The sequence below is a fragment of the Merops nubicus genome, unplaced genomic scaffold, assembly GCF_000691845.1.
Source record: "Merops nubicus isolate BGI_N331 unplaced genomic scaffold, ASM69184v1 scaffold9189, whole genome shotgun sequence".
Lineage (NCBI taxonomy): Eukaryota > Metazoa > Chordata > Aves > Coraciiformes > Meropidae > Merops > Merops nubicus.
In genome coordinates, this window is record NW_008633052.1 from 54782 (window position 1) to 74704 (window position 19923).

Consider the following 19923-nt stretch of genomic DNA (forward strand, 5'->3'; position numbering starts at 1 on the left):
TGTTCTCTGCATCTCTGGGTAGCAGGCATTCTATTGGAACCTATAAAATCATGCAGTGATTTGTGACAGAAAGCTGAAACCCCCAATCTGCCATCTCTAATCACAGCCACTCAAAACTTATGTCTTTGCCATCTCTGAGCAGGGTTGGCTGGGCAGTTCCCCGAGACAAAAACAGTTCTTCCTGAGCCAGGCCTCATCTTTTCATTTCACATAGGAATAAAAAAATAGAAACAACACGACGACTCCAGAATTCTTATGCTGCTACTCAGCTGGACCACAGACAAACCATGAACAACCTAGAAACTGGTCCCCAAAGCTCTGTGTGTGCAGTACAGGCAAGGGCTGCTGTGTGTGTGCATCTCCATGGACCCACATGGAGCCCTTTCTGAGTGTATCCAAACATGACACAAAAGTCAGATGTTACCCACGCAGAGGATACATTTCTCTCCTCCACACCTGCAGCAGGAGACTCCCAGCAGCAGCCCAAGTGTTCTCCCCTCTTCATCCTACCCCAGGATTCTCAGCAGTTCAGTGAGACAAAAAAGGCTGAGACCAGCCCAATTCTTCTCTGCATTATCCCTGCTTAAAAGCAGTAGAGGCAGCTACGACTTCAAACTGGATTTCACCCTTCCCCAAGCAGAAATTGATCTGTATTAGAGAGGCTTATTCCTTTCTGTGTTACTTTGGAGCTCTTCTGTAATTTGTTCGTGTGTGCAAATAGTTCTCACTTGGCAGGAAAATTGAAAGCATCTGAGTCAGCTCTCGGCACTGAGCTTATTCCTCTTCCACAGGTTAAGCCCAGCAACCTCAAGGCTTCGGTGGCTTTTTCTCAGAGTCAGTGCTTGCAGCTGAAGTTTTCTGAAGCAAGAGCTACTACAGCAAACTATTTATGTCTTTAATTTTGGTTAGCAGTCATGTCAGAGATGTCTGCACCTCCATCAGAGCTTCCAGCATTTCCTGGTTTGCAGAGATGCAATGGTATGGCAGAAACCCCCCTCCCTGCCTGTGCTTCAGCCTGAAGTTCTACAGAGACTATGGCAGTCACAGCCATGCTGAGCATGTGGACACCTGGAGAGGGGTCAGCACAGCAACAACCAAACCACACAATGCAACTGCTACTGGCTCTGGGGACAACTGAGGTGCTCTGAGTCCCCTTCTCCAAAGGGGCTGATGTCAGGGAAGATTCCAGTGTACAATAAACCACTAACTAATGGAAAGAACGGTGGCTGACAGAGATGGAACTGCCCCAGTCTCCCTGGGAATTTCCCTTCAAGAGATGCCATCACCAGGAAGAAGTGCACAGAGAAAAGAGGTGAGGTAGAAAAAGGCCCATGGACCTGCTCTTCTATTCCCTTCTACATATATGGAAGGAAAAATATCTTCTAGCTCTAAAGCTTAAAACTTTACCACTTTGTGATTTGAAGGCTAACAACCCAAATAACAAAGAACTCAAATCCCCCAACACAGAGATGAGCTTTGGATGAGTTTTACAAAGCCTTAATGCCTCAGAGAATGTGCCAGTCACAAACAGGAATACTCTACCTACTAACTTCTAAATTTCTTAAACTCTCAGCACGCCACAGGGAGCAAGAAGGATGGATCCTGGATGGACTTGGTCTGACTGCTCTTGCCAATGACACTGCCCAGTAGAAGCTCTAGGTGTGACACAACACTTTTGAGAATCTTCATCTGAAAAAAGCCTTTGAGTTAAATATTTATAATATGCCAACAGATAGTTCATATATTTTCTCTAGAAAGTATGGCATAGTTTATAGTCACATTTTCATATTGACTTTATTCTCCATCTCACACACATATAAATCTTTGATGGCCTAGAACACGTGACTAGCTTTAATCATGTTTGGACAAACCTCTTAATTATACATTTATCCTAGTTGTATGGACCATTGAGTGAGTAATGCATGTTTTAATAGGTCTAATTACAGCTTTAACTTCTTTCTCTTTTTTTAATTAGTTAACAAAAGGAATTAAGCCACAGTTCTTTAAAAGATTAGCTGTCAGTGATAAACCTATAATCTGCCAAATATGTGTACAACTCTGAACCACCAGATTTACTGTCTAAAGAATCACATGATCCTTAAGCTTTGGTTATTAAGTATTTGCATTTGAATGTGGAGTAGCTTGTAAAGGTCTCATAAAACGAGCTGAACACATGCCTCTGTCAGATTAGGGACACACAGCCCGAGGAGATCACACAGACACAGCTAACCTAGGACAAATTACTAGTGTGGATGCACAGCACTCATCCAAGCCATATTTTGAATTGATGTTGCTGGTCTAACAGAACAATCTAAAAGAATAACCTACAGCTACAGCACCTGCACCTGGTCCTATGTAAGGACATTGAACTCACCTCCTACAGTTTCCACATTTAACTGCTGTAAAAGAGGGCTCAGCACCACAAAATTCTATATTTGAACTACTGTGGTGTGTTGTATTTTCCTTCGTTTATTATATAGAAGTTACATAGCACACAAGGATATAGGATCAGAGTTTCCACCCTTGGAAAGAAGACATGCATAAGGAAAACCATCCATGCCACCAGACAGCTGGGATTGCCACACAAGGCCTAAAACACATGTGTGGAATGACAATTAACTGAGGAGAAAGCACTTGGATTGATTTAATCTCCCTTAGTTTCTGGGGCAAACTCAGTTGAACTGTACTGCAGGTACGCTCCTGGATTTCTACAGCTGGCAGAGTCTTGCAAGGACAACACCCAGGGTACCACAGCCATCACAAGTGATGAGCTGAAGATGGATAAATCTGAACTACTGCAGGAACCAGCTGAGCAAAGTAAACCCCACAGGGGCCAGATCTATATTCCAGGGCTGCACAACAGTTGTCCCTTTTGACAGTGACACTCACACAGGCATCTGTATTTTCTGCCCATTTCCTCTTGCCCTCCCTGAAGCTTTCCCAACAGTATCAGTGCTTTGCAGGGGTCTAAGTGGTGAGAGATGACACGTCACACCTTTCCCACAGGTACAGCAAAGATGTACCATTAACCATGATGCAGACCAAGCCAGGATCATGCTTCTGAGTATCAGTATTGTGACTAAGAGCATTGGCTGCTGAAAACAAACAGCTCAGGTTCCAGCTCATTAGCTGCGAGTCACTGGAGGAGCTGAGCAATGGAATGACATTACAAATGCTGGTGACATGTTTGCTTAAACACTGAACACCCAGTTTCTCTTAGACCTCCCAGCAATGATGGGGTCACCTCTAAGAGCCTGAAAGGTTCCCAGTCAGCCAGGGACACTGACATATCACTAAAGACAAGATGACATTAAATAATGATGTTCATGTTTTAAGTTCCATGCTGTGCCTGGATGGATGACAAAGGCTACAGTAGAATAGATAAGCCTAAATACATCTTCCACCTCTGTGCACCCCTAAAGCTTTACAAGTTTTGAATATAACCAAGGGACTTGGCTTCCATCAATGGATACAAGTCCTGGGTCCACACACTTGAGAGGAAAGGTGTGTCAAATCTAGATACAGACCACAAAGTCACACACCCTACCTTCTCCAATGTGAATGGCTCAAACTCTCTTTCAATAAAAACAGAATAAAAGAGCTAGAAAGGGGTTACATATCTGCTGCTGGTGAGTTGTTCCATGCCAATCCCAAAGAACATGTCTTCTTGTGAAGTCCAGCCCAGACTTTTAAGTAACTGAATATTCACGCCAAATTTTGGGCATTTGATGTCTTATTGTGTGGAAGACCTTTGTGCAGGGACAAAGGAAGATGAGTATCTACCTCTATCTACAAGTAATCTGAACTATTCCCTCACAGGGACTGCCAGCAGAGAGACCAAAATACAAAATAACCCGTGGGCAGCAGTGTTACTGTGATGTTTTGCTGGTCAGTACTTTCCCTCCCATCCATAGGTTGGGTGAGCATTGTATTCAGGATTCCCTGCAGTCACAAGGAGCTGAGAGTGTTTCATCTCTGGGTGGCATGCATGGAGACCAGCCAGGAACATGCTCCTGTGGAGTCTGGTTGGCAACAGGTTGATGAGTTATCAGCTCTGGTGCAATGCTGTGAGCTATCAGTATTCTATCTGTTTTCTGTAGAGATACAAGTGTATGTGGAGGTTCATGCTACAGTTACCTCTCTGATAAATCTATCTCTGAACTACCCTTCTCATCTCCAACAAGATGTTTTTCCCTTATCAGCCCTGAGTCATGCTGGCAGGGTAGCCTGGGGGAGATGCACTGCAGCTGCTGGTTCACTGCCATTTGGGCCCACTGCAGAGACATGATTGGGTCAAGATTCCTCCTTTCTTCCCTCAGCATGCATGTCCTCACTTACCCATAACCACTTCTCACCTCCCACCTCTCCACAATCACAACTGCCTTTTAAGCCATACAACATTTCCAGTAACTTCTGTCACCACTGAACTGAAGTTCTACAGCTCCCTCCCTTCCAAGTGAACTCTTGATGCCAAGTCCTTCTTTCATCACCATTTTCAAACTGCTCTTCTCCTTTGCATGCACATCAAGGAATCCAAGAATAGTTGAGATTGGAAGGGACCCCTGGAGATCATCTAGTCCAAGCCCTCTGCTCAAAGCAGGGGCAATTAACTGGCTGATCAAGACCATGTCCAGTTAAGTTTTGAGTATCTCCAAAGATGGAGAAGCCACAACCTCACTGGACAACCTGTTCCAGTATTTGACCATCCTCACAGTAAAAATGTTTCTTCTTATGCTGAAATGGAATTTCCTCTATTTTGTTTTGTGCCTATTGCCTGATCTTTTCACTGGGCACCACTGAGAAGAGTCTGGCTCCATCTTCACTGCCTCATATCATGTACTGAGACATGCTGAAGCAATGTTGCAGGCTCTCTAGAGTTAGAAGCACAGTTCTAGAGCGGGGATGCCACCTCAGCCAAGGTAAGCTCTTCAAAACCTCAGTTAAATCCATAGGGCAGACATCACCTCATCTACCGTGACTCTTGCATTCACCCTAAACAGGTTTTTCTTCCCTTGGCTTCCCTGAAGCCTGCTTGGCCATGAGAAGCATACACGTTTGACTGCTTGTGCCCCATGAAGAATGCTTCTCTCACCCTGAATGCTGATGGACAAGTCACTAACAGTGAAATGAAAAAGTCCTGGGCTTTCCTGCAAGTATTCACACACTTTATTCACACATTTACATTGGTTTAATTCACACCTGCTTATTATATGCTGACTAGAGGTTCTAAACACGTTGCAGATGAGATCACTACACAATACCAAGATTTAATAGCAGGCTACCCAGTTATTGAAACCTTAGCACACTTGATTAATCATTTGCTCCAGGGTCAATACATAAACCCTTTGCAATTAGAATGGACTTGCACTGTAGCTTCTAAAGCATGTCTGATTCTTCTACAGCATCCATTTACGTGATGGCAAACACTTCAAAACCTCAGCTCATTTGGATGCATTAATTGTCCCACCAATTCTCAGCTCTGAGCACCTCACCTTTGAACAATTCCCTTTTGGGAAACTTCAGCTGTTATTCAGAGCCCCACAAGGAGAAAGACTACAGTGAGTAGAAAGAGAACAAAATACATATTTAAATATAGACATGAGCAATGGAGATGAAGTTCACTCACCTTTCTTTTGATTGTCTCTAAGTATTTGTTAATGTTTAGTTCTCCCAGGCGAGCTGTTTAGGCACAATTCACTGAGTGTGGAAAGTTTTATTTGGAAAGGTACTTAAGGTTCTGGGTGATTAAAGCATCCTTATTTTATGATATTTATATTATTAATTAGTGTGTAATAATAACCAATAAAGACTGCAAGATATTCCTTTTTGACTCATCAGACCCTTCAATCAGCAACTGAAGTGTTTAACAACTGGATACCTACAGACAGGCTTTAAAGTGAAGCACCTAATTAAGTACTCTGGATAAAAAAACAAAACCAAAGCTCCCTTGGAAGTAACCAGGACTCCCACAGCACTTCCCAGAGCTGGCAGTGAGCTGCCATGTGCTTCACAGGTACAAAACTCAGGGCCAAGGTTTTCTTTGCTACTTGCAAATTTGGAATGTGAAATTCCCTTTCAAAGTTAAAACTGCAGTGCTTGAAATCCAAGTTCCAAACAGTGCCCTCCCCTCAAACCTGTGGCAGTCCCAAGAGACTCTTCTACTACTTTTTCAGTCAGATTTGGGTAGTGCAAAAAAACAAAAGAAGAAGGAAAAAAAAAGAGTAAGGCCAATTCCCATTCTCCATCCAATTAGGTAAGGTAATTACAAGACATGGGGTGACGAAGCAGCACCACCAGGTCCTGACAATAGCTTCAGTTGAGACAAAGCAGCATTTCAGCTTCTTAATTGAAGGGCTTTTCATCTGATTGACCTGTCTGAGGTAAAAATATGACATGACACTCAAATGGCAGGATTTACGTTGTTCTCCATTTAGTCTCCTGGTCATTAATATTGCATTAATGACAGGGGTCTGAAATGTAATTGGAGGGACTGTAACAGATGAGCTTGCTTATTCACCAGGAGACCAGAGCGCTGGGTGCATAGCTACTTATGAAACACACCTTAAAGAAAATGCTTTCAAATAAATCACAGGGCTCATAAAGAGCCCCACGTTCCTGCTGGAACACAGCTACAGCACCTCTCCTCATCCTCACAGCTCTGGTGTGAGACACCCAGGAGCCTGTAGAATTTCACAACATTGGCCATTTGTCCGTGTCACAAACCATTCCACACACGGCCAGAATGTAGCTTCCAAAACTGTTCCCCTGGGAAGCTTAATAGCTCTGGGTCAGAAACAAAGTGGTGTTTTTTGTTCCAGATCTGTCAGGTGGGACCCACTTATCTGCACTTGCAACAGATATCTCCCACGTTAGGCACTGTTGCCATTCCCTTCCTGAGAGGCACAAAGGCGACCACGACATAATCACAAAAGTAGGGATGGGGAGGACTACAATCTATTTTTGCAGCTGTGGAAACCATGCAAGGTTCTTGATACCCAGAGGTTTTTGAATACCAACGGCTGAAATATGGCCTGGTGGACACAAAACTAAAGAATATTCACAGGCTGCTGTGTTCCAGCCACAGATGAGTCACAAGCGAAGACTGAATCCAAGCGACCCAGCTATAAACAGATCCAGATTTTCCAGAACAAACAGCTACAGGCATTGATAGATAACACTAACAACACCTCTACCTCCAGTGATGGCTACAGAAATGCTAGAGGTCTAACCACATCCACCTGATGGGCTGTCTTGGCTCAAGCATGCTGCTTTGGACCAATTCTTAAACTGGAATGTAGTCAAATCCAACAGACAAGTCCGGCTTTGGAAGAGCACAACCCCATGTTCATGTCCCTGAAGCAACTGCAGAAACTAAGATTTCTCAGCACCCTTTGCAAAAAACATCCTCTGGCCAACTGAGACATCCAGGTGTGAATGTTCTGCTCTATCTTCATTCAGGCTTGACAGGGCCCTGAAAAACCTGACCTAGAGATGTCCCTGCTTATTGTAGGGGGGGGGGTTAGGCTACATGGCCTTTAGAGGTCCCTTCCAGCCCAATACTTGATACTATTACTATGATTCCATGATTTTCAAAGCTAGAACAAGCTTTGAAAGTCCATGAAGGACACATTTTAATGGAATGCCTCAAGGTTTAAAAGAAATTACCACAACCTTATAGTCCCAGCAACTTTACCAACACTGTTGGTCCCACCAATTCTCAGCAGATTTTACTTTGCATAGGCTAAAAATTTAAGTACACCAGCAGAACACACCTTTTAGGCAACTTTGCTGAAAACCCATCCAAATAACCTGCAATTTTTTCTTCCTGCTTTCTCCTTTCACACTTTTCTGGCTTGCTGACTCAGTCAAGATCCAGCAGCACCCAAGTGCTGTGAGAAAGACAGACTTTGCTGTATGTTTGGCCTACACCTGAGAGATGTCTCATTTTTAACATCAGATTTCCAAAGAGAAATGGATGCACCTACCAATTCCTTCTACCTAACAGCTTCTTCTTATTCATGATCTTCTCTGAATGGTTGTCACGCTGCTAGTTGAAGGGTCATTAATTGGCAAGGTTTTGTCACTCTGTAGCTTCACTTAATTGTTAACTCCAGCCTTTTAATTCTATTAAATGCATTTGTGTGTTCTGTCACTCTCTTCTCATGAGATTTTGCCAATCACATTTTCAGACAAGACGATCAGCACCACTCCCAGGGATTTCCAGCTCAAAATCTATTACATGGGTTTGAGATTAGTACTCTAATTCAATGTTATCTGCATTGCAAATGCAGGGTTTTGTGTAGCACGTGAACTTTATCCATTTAAAGGAAATGTCAACACTTCAAAAGACTAATTTAGCACCTGGTACTATAAGACATTTCCTATCTTCACCCTATTTGCACATTCCTCAGAACACAATGGTCCTTTTTCCAGCCCTTATGCATGGCCCAGGAGGCCACAGATTGTGGGTGCCACTGAAGAAGCACTCACACTTCCCAGAGCATGACTGATGCTTTTGTACCAGCAGGCAGCCAAGAGCTCAGCCAAAGAAAGGCTCAAGCCCAGAACACAAGCCAGAGGCTGAATGACACTTCCCCTCTCTCCTGCCTCCTGTTTTTCAGGCCAATATACACAACCTTCAAGAACCACCACGGCCCTGCTAACACAAAGTTCAGATTTGTTTCCAGGCCTCCTAATGAGCCTATAACTGGGCTGAATGAATCGTTTTCTTTGCCTGTGAGGCATCATTAACCCAACTCTCCTGAAGCACCATGCTTCTTTCCAAGTCCTAAGCCTCAAGAACACAAGCCATAAGCTGTCTCATTCCCCTCCATGCTAAGTAGATGTCAGCTCACACCCCTGAACAAATGGCAACGTTTCTCCAGACCCATATTTGAACACCTCAGTGAAGCATGAAGGGATATGTTCTACACCACCAGCTTGGTATCCTCTCAATATCTTCAGTTGCCTGGGAAGCTTATTTCCAAAGGAAAAGGGTCACACGGTGCCACCCAGACCCTGCAGTAGTGACCTGCTTCCCCTTCTGAACTGGTCTGACCAAGGCTCCCCCAGTTCTGAAGCCCAGGATGGAGTGGAGCACTGCAGCAGGAGTGTTCCTCAGGTCACAACTACTTCAAGGACCTCTTTAAGCTGATAGGAATTTGTAAAGTTCCTTACTCTAGAATTTAAACTTTGCTTGGAAACTTATATGCAGCACTATTTTTTTTTTAAATTTTTATTTTTTTTCCCCATGATGATTCAATCCCAGTCTCTTTAAGGAGCAGTTTCCCTTTCTTCCATTCCTAGGATGTTTTGAATGAGGCTGTAATAACTATTTATAAAGAATAATGCTAAAGCATTACAGACACTTCCAATAGGACACAGTTGAAGCAATAAGTCTCTTTTTGTGTTCCATCAGCATGCTCTGGGGTTAGGCCTCTGCTGCAGTATGACAAGCAGAATGTACATTTTAATAGACAACACAAGAAGGAGGAATGCTTCCAAGGCACACACAGCCTGGCAGTGAAATAAATATGCCCTCTTCCCTCTGCCTCCTCAGCAAACAACCCACCCAGGTGAGATGTCCTGCTCAGGCACAAGAAAAGGAGGACACGTGGGATGAGAGTCACGGGCAGGCATTGCTTCCAAACCACCCCATGAACTGCCAGAGCAGCTGAGCTTTCTTCATCCTCAACCCAGAGACTGTAAATTCAGGTTTCTGCATAAAAATGGGACAAAGCTGTAAAGGTCTTTGGCCTGTAAAGGTCTTTGATGCGGGCACCACGGTCCCCAGCTGTTGTCTCCAGGCATTTTCACAACCCATTGAAACAGCATCAAATGTAGGCATATTGATTTTAACAGATGTAGGGGCTGACTCAGTCCCCACAAGGACACACAAAAGGTTCCCACAGACTTCCAAAGAAGGAGCTGAATCAGAACCACAATCACAGACCCTATGATAATGATTTCAACATCTTCCAGTAACCCAGATAACCAACGGTCCTCTAAAAAAAGGGTTGGCAATTACAGGGAGCCCTCCCTGACACCCTCTGCAAATTAGCATGAAGCCTCGAGCCTAATTCTTGATACTCCCCCAGCACAAACTTCTCTCTACCTGCTCTTGAAAATGCCTGAGCTCTGAGGAGCAGTTCTGACACTTCAGTTGGAAGCACTGCCTTTGTTTTAATGCACTGAACAGAAGCCTCTGCAGCAGCACACCCAGTTCAGGTGAGCTGGGACACTCAGCAACAGAAACATTCCTTCTCTCAGCAACCACAGGGTTTGATCACCATTAGGTGATTCCAGACTGACTACTGACCAAGAGCAGGTAGCAGGGGGCAGGAGGCACACCTAGGGACACAACAGCACACGAGTGGGGTGAGGTGAGAAGTCTGAATGGGACGTGGGGTCTGACTGAGCCTACCTGGGTCAGACTTTGCTGACCTGGATATAAAAGCATCTTGAGTGCTCTCGGGTGCCAGGGGGGAGAGCAGAACCCAGGCTGTTGCAGACACCCTGCAGACAGGTAACCTAACGTGTGGCAGAGATGCTCCTTAGGATGCATTCTTCAACTTCATTTTCCTTATCATATGAATAACCTTCTGAGTACGCTTTGGAGCTCTAGTCTGGCTCTCTCCTGGCAGCCACCACCAGCTGTGTTCTCAATAACTCTTCCCCAATGCTTTACAGATAAACAGATGCAGGTACTGCAGGGGAAAAACCAACACTCAGAGCAGAAAATACAACCCTTCAGTTCCTGGTAACACCTATGAACAGCCTCCTCCTCTCATAAAGGGGCTTTTTGGGGCTGATGCTCCGAGAATCCTCTAACCTGTTTTTCAATTTTAGTTTCCCTTAGGAGAGAGATAGGTAGAAAGGACAAGGTAGGAATACAAAGCAGATAGGAGACCAACACCTGGCAGTAATTCTGCACTCCACCTCAGCAAGCTGCAACCATTTCATCTATATTAAACTTTTCCCATCTCTCCTGTCCTAGGTCAGCAAAATCTGAGGGAACAATGAGGACCTGAGATTGAAGAGTTCACATCCTTAAACTTGTCTGTGCAAGAGATGATGTGACTGTTAGATGAAAACAGGTTTTTTTTATACAGTATTTGTTATCAGCTGTGCTGAAGATGCCCAGAATACCTCTAGATCAGCTCAGCCAATGCTTTGTGATTGAAGGAATAAGCAATAGAATATTTTTTCCTACAGTATGCCTCACATAATCCATATAAAATAAATGCAAGATAGTAAAGCTTGTAAGGGTGCTGTGGACAGCACTGGGAAGGAGCAGCAGGTGCCTTCTTGCTGGAGAGGAGTAAAAGAAATGGTGCCTTTCATTTCCCACAGAAACTCTCATACTTCCTCATCCAGGGAGCACAGATTTTGTTATGTCTTCATCAAGTCCCAGCTCGAGCTGGAGAGTCAAGCAGCCGTGAAAACACAGAGGGAGAGTCTCACAGCAAAACTGCTGCAAGAACCTGACAACTGCTGTCTCCTGAGAGCTGTGGTTTTGTAGAACCCATCCCCATCCCCTGCAGCCAGATAGGTGTCAGTACATATCACCAGGCAGGTTCGTCTCTTCTCCTGGTGGGCAATGCTATCCCCAGCACATGGCAGTGCCAGCAACCCTTCTGCATTGCAGGCTGACTGAAGGGGGCTGTGGGAATTGTCTTTCCTCAAAGCATCTACTTCCAGAGATTTGGGAGAGGGAAAGGGAGGCAGAACCAGCCTGTAAAGACTTGCATTCTGCAGTGTGAAGCAGAGATGACAGCCCTTATTCTTTTCCTCTCTTCTGGAACTTCAGAGCCACCTAAACCCAGCCCAGCATCCTTCTTCACTGATCCCTGACCCACCCCCAGCACAGCAGCTCTCTCGTGGTCCAGAGGGAGCCCTGCCAGCTGGGCAGAGAGACGTGGAGCTTGCCATGTCTCACCTGAGCAGAGCAGAGGCAGAGCAGGAGTGGGTTAGAGCTGCCAGCTACTGCAGCAGGGCATTACACACACAGCCAGAACAGCAGCCCAAGTAACTTGAGTGCTGACACTGCTGGCAGATAAACTAGCAACACCCTGTAGTATATCACCCACCCTAATGTCTAATTCTGAGATAAGAGAGTATGCAGCAGACTATATTTTTTCCTGAGCAGCCTGGCAAAAGAGCAAGCACGCCGAAACCCAAATGTTTATGAGCTTATGCTCATCTGTAGGGTCCCAGTGCCACATGAAAGGCTGGCAAAACACACCAGAGACACCTCACAGCCTTTGTCCAGGAGCTGCCCGTGGTGGTCCCACCACCGATGCCTGTAACAGCCACACAAACTGTCAGGCAGGGAGGGGACTGGATGTGTGTGCAGCAGATTTCACAAAGCTGCTGGAGAATCTCTTCTGCCTTCTTTCTAAAAAAGAGTTCTGCTCAAGAATAATAGGATGGAACAGTGGGATATAATCAAAGATAACACTCAGTACTCTTCCCACATACAAAACGATGGCTCGGGGCTTTGAGTTTTGTTTGTTTCTGGTTTTCAAACTGTGGATTTATCACAGTGGAAGCCAAGGAACAGAAGCTGTGTATTTATAATACAACTTCTGCCAGAGCACATAAGACTAAAGGCTTTTTTTTAGTTCCTTGGGATGAATCATCGTGTGTAGGGGGGTGGGCTGGTTTATGTTTATGTTATTTTAAATTAACCCAGCCTACCATTTGTTCCATACTGTACATAATTTGTTGCTTCTCTTTTAGTACTCCTTGAAAGACAAGCTTTGGAAATAAATATACACTTGGCAAGTCTGAAAGACAGGACTTCAGCAAGCACTGCAGGCTAACTGGAATTCCACAGCAGACTATTTGCTTCCTCTTTCAGACACAGACCAAGAAAAGAGGAAAAGAAAAAACAAACCCCATACTAGTAGAAATACCCATCCAGATTAACTTGCAGCTGGAGCCAAAAGGTTTTATCATGTTAGTTGTATCAACATTTAAACAGAAATATTTACTGAGAGCTGGAGAATCCAAAAGCACATTCCTGGTTTACCTTCTTAATTATTTGCTTTTCCATTTCCAAACTTTCAACCATCTGCAGCTCTGATGTCTCCCAGCAAACCCACATTACCACAGCCTGGTCTGGTTGATTATTAGGTACACTTGGTCTCCCAGCCCAGTGGAGCCTAACTACTTAGCAGAATACTTTGCTCATCTGTCAGATCCTTTTTACACAGAAATCTGCTTTATTCAAGGCATTTAGATGGGAAATAATAGCATTATTTCACAGGACTTGATGACAGTCTGCAATTTCCTATCTCCAGGCTCCTTCTTGCTTTAAGATACAGGTGTCAGCCCACAGGGGAGAGGGGTTCTGATCTCTAAGAAGTTTGTGCTAAGAGGGGTAGGAAGATGTGCAGCAAGAGGAAGGTTTCAGCTAAGACAAAGTTCTAGCCAAAGCAGTCAGCTGCAAGAACCTTTATTATGACTAATAGATGTGGATGTCCCAACAGCCAGAAACAAGCTCTCAGCGTGTGGCCTGATCACTCCTGACACCCAGGTTGCTTCATGTGAAACTGTTCAGAAAGAGAGAAATGGTGCAACTGGGATTACAGACTCCTTCCAATGACATCCTGGAATATAAATCAGCTTGAGATGATCAGCCACGACACAGGCAATCAGGCTCTATGCTCATCAAAGTGCTACCTAGAGAAAAAACTGGTTATTATTAAATTAGAGTTTCTATTGATACAGAGGAAAACTGACACATATTTAGCTTTTTGTCTGGGTGGAAATGCACCTTGGCAAAGAAACTCAAAGAAATTTGTGTGCACGGTACATTTCCTTGGGCAGCTCATATTTTTTGGTAGTTTATTCCAGAGCACGAGCTAGCAACCAGAAACTGTTTTCCCCCAAATTCTTGCCACAAGGAACACCAGAAAGGGTTTTGCAGGTGGAAGGACCAAAATTTGTGTCCCTGCAGGTGCAGAACTGAGTAACAGGCATGAATAAAGGGAGGTGATTTCTAAGCAGATGTTTGTACTTAAAACATACAAATCAAGATGCTTTACAACATAAGAGATGTACTTTAAGATAAGAGACATACTTTACTGAAGTTTCTATGGATGGAGTTAGCCTAGAGATAAGTCTAGTGTACCAATTTTAATTAATTTTAGACTAATGAATAAGTTTGTTAAGGACTTTTTTAATGCAACCTTTATTTTAGGAAGTGCTAAAGACTGCTACAGAACAGAAATGTGCAAGTATCAGAGACAAAGTGCAAGAGGACACTTCTCTTATTATTCTGCATAGAAAATCTCCACTAATATAAATTGTCAAATCACATTATTTGACAGAATAAAAAAATGAGCTTTTCAATATCATCTCAGCCTTGTTATTTCTGATGACTTTCTTTATTAAATTTATCATTAGCTATTTTTATCTATGAAACCAGCTGTGTTTATGGCATTACTCTCTGATGTAGTATTTATTTGGGTTTCTTATTCTAATTTGGTTTAAGTGTAATTTAAGACCTCATGAACAGCACCCAAACATTTAATTATCTATTTGCCCTGTTTCTCTTTTGCTATGCATGGAATTCATGCATTGTTGTCTTCTGCAACTATCACCTCCTATATACTCTGGAACTACCCTTAAAGTTTGGTCTGATTTTCATTTTTCCTTGTGAGAGCCTATTATTTAGTTATTAAGTAGCTAATAGCAAACGAGAGATGCATTTTTCATCTGCTTGACAGTCATTAGCCCATGTTAAAAGCCCAGAGATATTTAGTAGTAAATAACTAAGGATATTTTAATAAGTGGTTACAAACCTTAATGCTCTGCTGTCTAACAGCTACGTGTCTGCCTGGCACATATATCCAATTCCCTGCTCTCTCTGCCAGCTTGCAGTGACTATCTTTTTAACCTAAACAGCATGAAATAGCATTTAGATGGTATCTCAGATGAACTGTTTCTCTGTGCTCCAATGCTTTTTTCCAGATAAAAATCCAGCTCTCTGAGGTAGTTACTCACTCCATGTCCTTTTCTTGCCACATGGGTATTTCTTTATTGGCCAGCTTGCCAGCAGGACAGGTAAGAATTAACCTGTCCTTTCTGTATGCTTGTTTGCACAATAAATCACAAATAATCCAGATACTCACTCAAGTGATACTATTCTGATTGTTTACCTTTAGGTGTCCAAATTTTTAGCCAGGAACTAATACTACCAAAACACTACCAAAAACCTTGACAAACTGGGGGACTGGTTCAGAGGTCACCAGCTCTGTAGCTGCTTTCTGCCTTGGTTAAGCTGTCTCCTTCCATTTGCACCCCCAGCTGGAGCTCTGTGGGTGCACACTCTGTTTAATTACACAGTGATGGCATGCACGAGGCAGCAGGCACTGTCAAAACCTGAAGGCAGGCAGTCCCTGAGGACACAGTTTGCTGTTTCTACTGAATGGCTTTTGCTTCTCACCTAGGTCAGTATTTTTGCTGTTGCCACTCAACGAGTTTTCTGTACAGATCTTTTCCAATGAGCTCAAGCCACTGCCAGCTTTCTCCTTCTAGCCCTGTGTTTTCATGTTGACTTGAGTACTTATCTGCATACAGTAGTCTTACCACTGCTTTTATTTGTGCCAGCAAAGTTTTTAATATTTCAGCTCCTAGCTGCCTCCCTGACAAACACACAGGTCTTGAAAGAAAAAATGTTGAGAGAAGACCCACTGTTCTTCTCAAATGAATTCTACAAGAGAAACATCAGGAAAAATGCCTAGTTAAGTCACTTCATAAAGAAAAAAAGCTGCATCAGATCTCCTCTGACCCTTCTCCTCACCAGCACTTCAGGAGTTCACCTTGTTCAGCATGGTATTTCTCCCCAATTAGACTTCAGGCCTCCAGAAAGGATACCAAAGTGGCAGGGGTACCATGTGAAGTTGGGATTATTCTTATGCCCTTGCTCAGCACATGCAGCCCCTGGGTACATACATACAGCAGCTATAAAATTTTCCATGATCTCCTGGAGCAGGTAAGAAGAGCTGGGCATGAGATCTTTTGCTTAACAGAGAAGTCCTCCAGTAGAGTTGAGGATCACAGTAAAATCAGGACAGAGCATTTTTCTCAGTATTGGGGTGGTTTTTGTCCAGGGTTGTACTTTGGGTCCAGAGTTAGTACGGATGCAAATCCAGGAGGAATTAACACAGATCCATCTACTCTGATCTTGTCTCTCTTGTGACTTTCAAAACATTGGGGGCTGGATTCCAAACATAATCCAGCTTTATACACATCATTCTCCCTTTCTTTGGCTAATAATATGCCACTTCCACTCTGAGCTCCTGCATCCTGATGACCATAGGTATTAATCCTTGAAGTACTTCAGCTAATAAGCCCCAAATCCTTAAACTGTTTATAAGCAGGTAATTGGTTCCTTCATAAAATGCTTCCCTCTTTGGGCTCTGCTCACAGCTGCTTTTGGAGAAAGTTACAGGAGAGATTAAAAGAAGAAAAAAAGAAAACCCAAACAGCCTCTTTGTTTTAGATGGGAGATGTTCTTTCTCTGGAAAGGATGCTCCCTGGCCAATTATAAACCAGAACATTTTACTGAGTTAAAGGTTTCTACATTTGGCCACATGTATTTTTCTTTAGAAATGCAGCAACAATGGATCCACCACGAAAGCCAGCCAGACATGGGACTGCCACTGCCCACTTCAGGTGGAAATTCTCTTTTATTAGAGACTGCAGAGCATGTGGGTGGGCAGGAGGGAGCAGGGTGGGGAGGTTTAGTCCCTGGCTGTCATTCTTGAGGCGTGAGCACAATGCTGCAATCTGTGGAACGCAGCACGGAGAGGATGAAGAATGCCCCCCCTCCCTTGGGGAAATCAGGCTGATGGTGCCAGGAGCTGTGATTTGTCTCTCCAGGAATGTTGCCACCTGCAGCAATTAAACTTCCTCTATCATATGATTTAAACAAGAGGATATTTTTCCCCAGAAACTGCCAGTTCATTGTTTGCTCCAAGTGCCTCTGACAGGCAAGAAAATGAATGCAACGAGGAGTCCCTAAAACGGGGCAGTGTGGCTGTCCTGAGAGCAGGTGAGGGATGCTGTGCACAGCTTGACAAAATAAAGTGAGCCTGACAACTCCATCATCAGTTCCCCAGACATCTCCATCTACCAGTGTTAAGGAAGCTGAAACCATGTCTAATCTCTATCCTACCATCCACCTGCACTGCCTTTGTTGGACAGGAAACAAAGTGCATGCATGAAACCAGGGCTGGACACATTTCATCATTTCACATACCATGAGCAGACCTCCCAACAAACTCCAGTGGCTCCTGTTACATATCAGAGGACAAGAGAACCACTATCTAGCCATGGATTTATTTTCTTTTTCTCCAGTCTCTTTTAAAGCCATTTAAAGTTTCTTTAGAAACAAAACAAATCCTTTCTGTCAACAGAAACTCCTGCTTGGACATGCTTCACCTGTTATTTTTTATGAATGTGCACAATGGAAGAATAACAGCTTTCACAGTTAAGAAAACAGTCACACAGATCACACTTCACCCACAAAAGGTCAGTGAATGCAACGTGCTGCATGTTAAATACACACCAGAGGGATATGTTCCCTTGAGCACACTGTGACAGGGAGTGGGGAGTGTTTTAGGAACACATTCTCTATCTTTTCAAGACACCTTTGCAAAGATCTTACCTGTTCAGTGATGAAGGAGCTTGAAAAAGTGACAGCTGACCAGAAGAAGATCCCACAGCTGAGAATGATCTTTCTGTTGAAACGGTCACCAAGGTAACCAAAGATAGGCGCCGCCACCATGAAACTACAGATGAAAACTGCAAAGGATGGAAAAAGGAAAGAAATGTTTAATAAACACCAGGCCAAGAACATGAAAACTAATTTTTCTGCAAGCCAAATCCTCTAGAGAGCAGTTCCATTTAATTAGACTTTCTGCAGCCCTGCCTTACGAAGTTGTGCAGTCTGATAGGTTTTCAGAAGTCAGTGTTTCCTTAATCAAACACATTTTTCATTCCCAGGGAAACTTCAGACAAGTGAGCTCGTATTCTGTTTGAAAGCACCGGCCCCTCTCAGTCTGCTGTGAGGTCAGAATCCAGGGATAGACAAAACCAGGACAGAATAAATTAAGAGCATCCGCCTAAAAGTCACTGAGAAGGTGAAGTGAAGGTTGGAAGGAATTTCAAGCACACAGAGAGGAAAGCAGGGGCTCCTTGTTGGCTCTTGCAGCAGAGATAGGCCACAAAAACTGAAGTTCTTTCAGTAGTATTTTAAGGTAACCATGAAACATTGGGGAAAACCAGTAAACACTATTATCCTACTGGCACCAGCCCCATAGTTGGACAGGAACCTGCTGTTTCCTCATCAGGTTCCTTCACCAGCACTGAATTTCTACTTGAACCCATCACTGAGCAACAGTTTCACTAAGAGTTTTACCCTAGAATCCCCTAACAGGTCAAGAATGTCCTCATCTGAAAGACTAAAGTTCACCTTTCCCCTTTGCTACTGCCATGTAGGGAAGAGGTTATTGGTAGAATAGAATCTTATCGACTCCAGAGTTCACCCCTCCAGCCTAGCTCAGAACAACCTGGCCAGGGATGCTTCTGGAAACACCCGAAACGAGGCACTCACACCATAGTCATGATTCATTTACAGCTTGGCAGAAACTGCCAGGTTTTGAGCTGATTTATACCCAGGTTTTGTCTGACCCCATCACAGATTTGGATGACAATAACTACATTGATTTTACCACCAGGGAAAAAGGATTTTTTTTACTTTCACTGACTGTCTCGGGTTCAGCAAATCCAGAAGGATCTGGGTGGGGGACCAGAATACCTGGAGATCCCTCTTAGTCACAGAGTTATGACTCTTATTAAGTTTTGGGTAGTTCTTGGAAGGCAGGGTGGGGCTGTTGGCATTGCCTAACCCCAGCCATACACTTTTCATTGTATAAGAGGGGATAGGGGGGATAGAGTGGGAAAAAAAAAGGCAGGAGCAGAGAACACCCCCCCCATTGGTTGGAATATGCACATAAAATTAAAGTGGATAAGATCCAAATTATTAATTTTACATGGCTGATGATATATGACAGCTCAAAAACATGCAGAATGCTGAACTCTGAAACGATGTGAAGGTCGCTTCTTTTTTAGTATATTAAGATGTCAAAGCTGTTTTATAAATAATACATATCTAGCTGCATCTATATTTTGTGAGCCACATGATTGCGTGTATATCAGTTTTGCCCTGTGATATTTGATCAGAATTACAGATTTACTCTTTTTATATTTTGAGTAAAATAAATGGAGATAATAAAGAAATGTTTAGACATGAAAAGAAGCACACGCAACATTCTGCCAGGCACATTTCAATATGTGAATGATGTTCTGCTAAGCTAGCACAAAACCCTACTGATAGACAGAATGCTTAGTGACAGAGTCCCAGCATGGGGGGGGTTGGGAAGGACCTCTGGAGATCATCTCATCCAACCCCTCTGCTCCAGCAGCTCACCCACAGCAGGGTGCCCAGGGTCACAGCCAGGAGGGTTTGGGATCTCTCCAGAGCAGGAGACTCCACAGCCTCTCTGGGCAGCTGCTCCAGGCTCGGCCACCCTCACAGCAAATACCTTTTCCTTATGCATCTATCCCAAAATCCTCGTGCAAAAAAACCACCCTGTTGACTACAAGCACTTACTCAGGGTTTTCATCTCTTGTGATTTACAGAGAAGCTGCACAGCTAGTCTGTGAAACTCTACAGCTTAGCACTCTAGTCCCAGAAAACCCATCCCTGGGCCAGTCTGTGGGGCTGACAGCTTTTGGGAAGAGGTGGCCACGCTGCTGCCCCTTCCCAGCCTGGGCTGCTGCCCCTTCCCAGCCTGGACTGCTGCCCCTTCCCAGCCCAGGCTGCTGCCCCCTCCCCGACCGGGCTGC

General features: G+C 43.9%; 1 protein-coding gene across 1 annotated transcript in view; it reads right to left on the minus strand.

Moving 5' to 3' along the window:
* Positions 1 to 19923, minus strand: part of SPNS2 (spinster homolog 2 (Drosophila)) — a gene marked incomplete at its 5' end in the record, with an annotated part of 81741 nt that overhangs the window by 36061 nt on the left and 25757 nt on the right. Inside the window, one exon of the mRNA XM_008948108.1 lies at positions 17681 to 17817. Within this exon, the coding sequence (XP_008946356.1) occupies positions 17681 to 17817 (137 nt within the window). The remainder of the gene's footprint in view (positions 1 to 17680; positions 17818 to 19923) is intronic.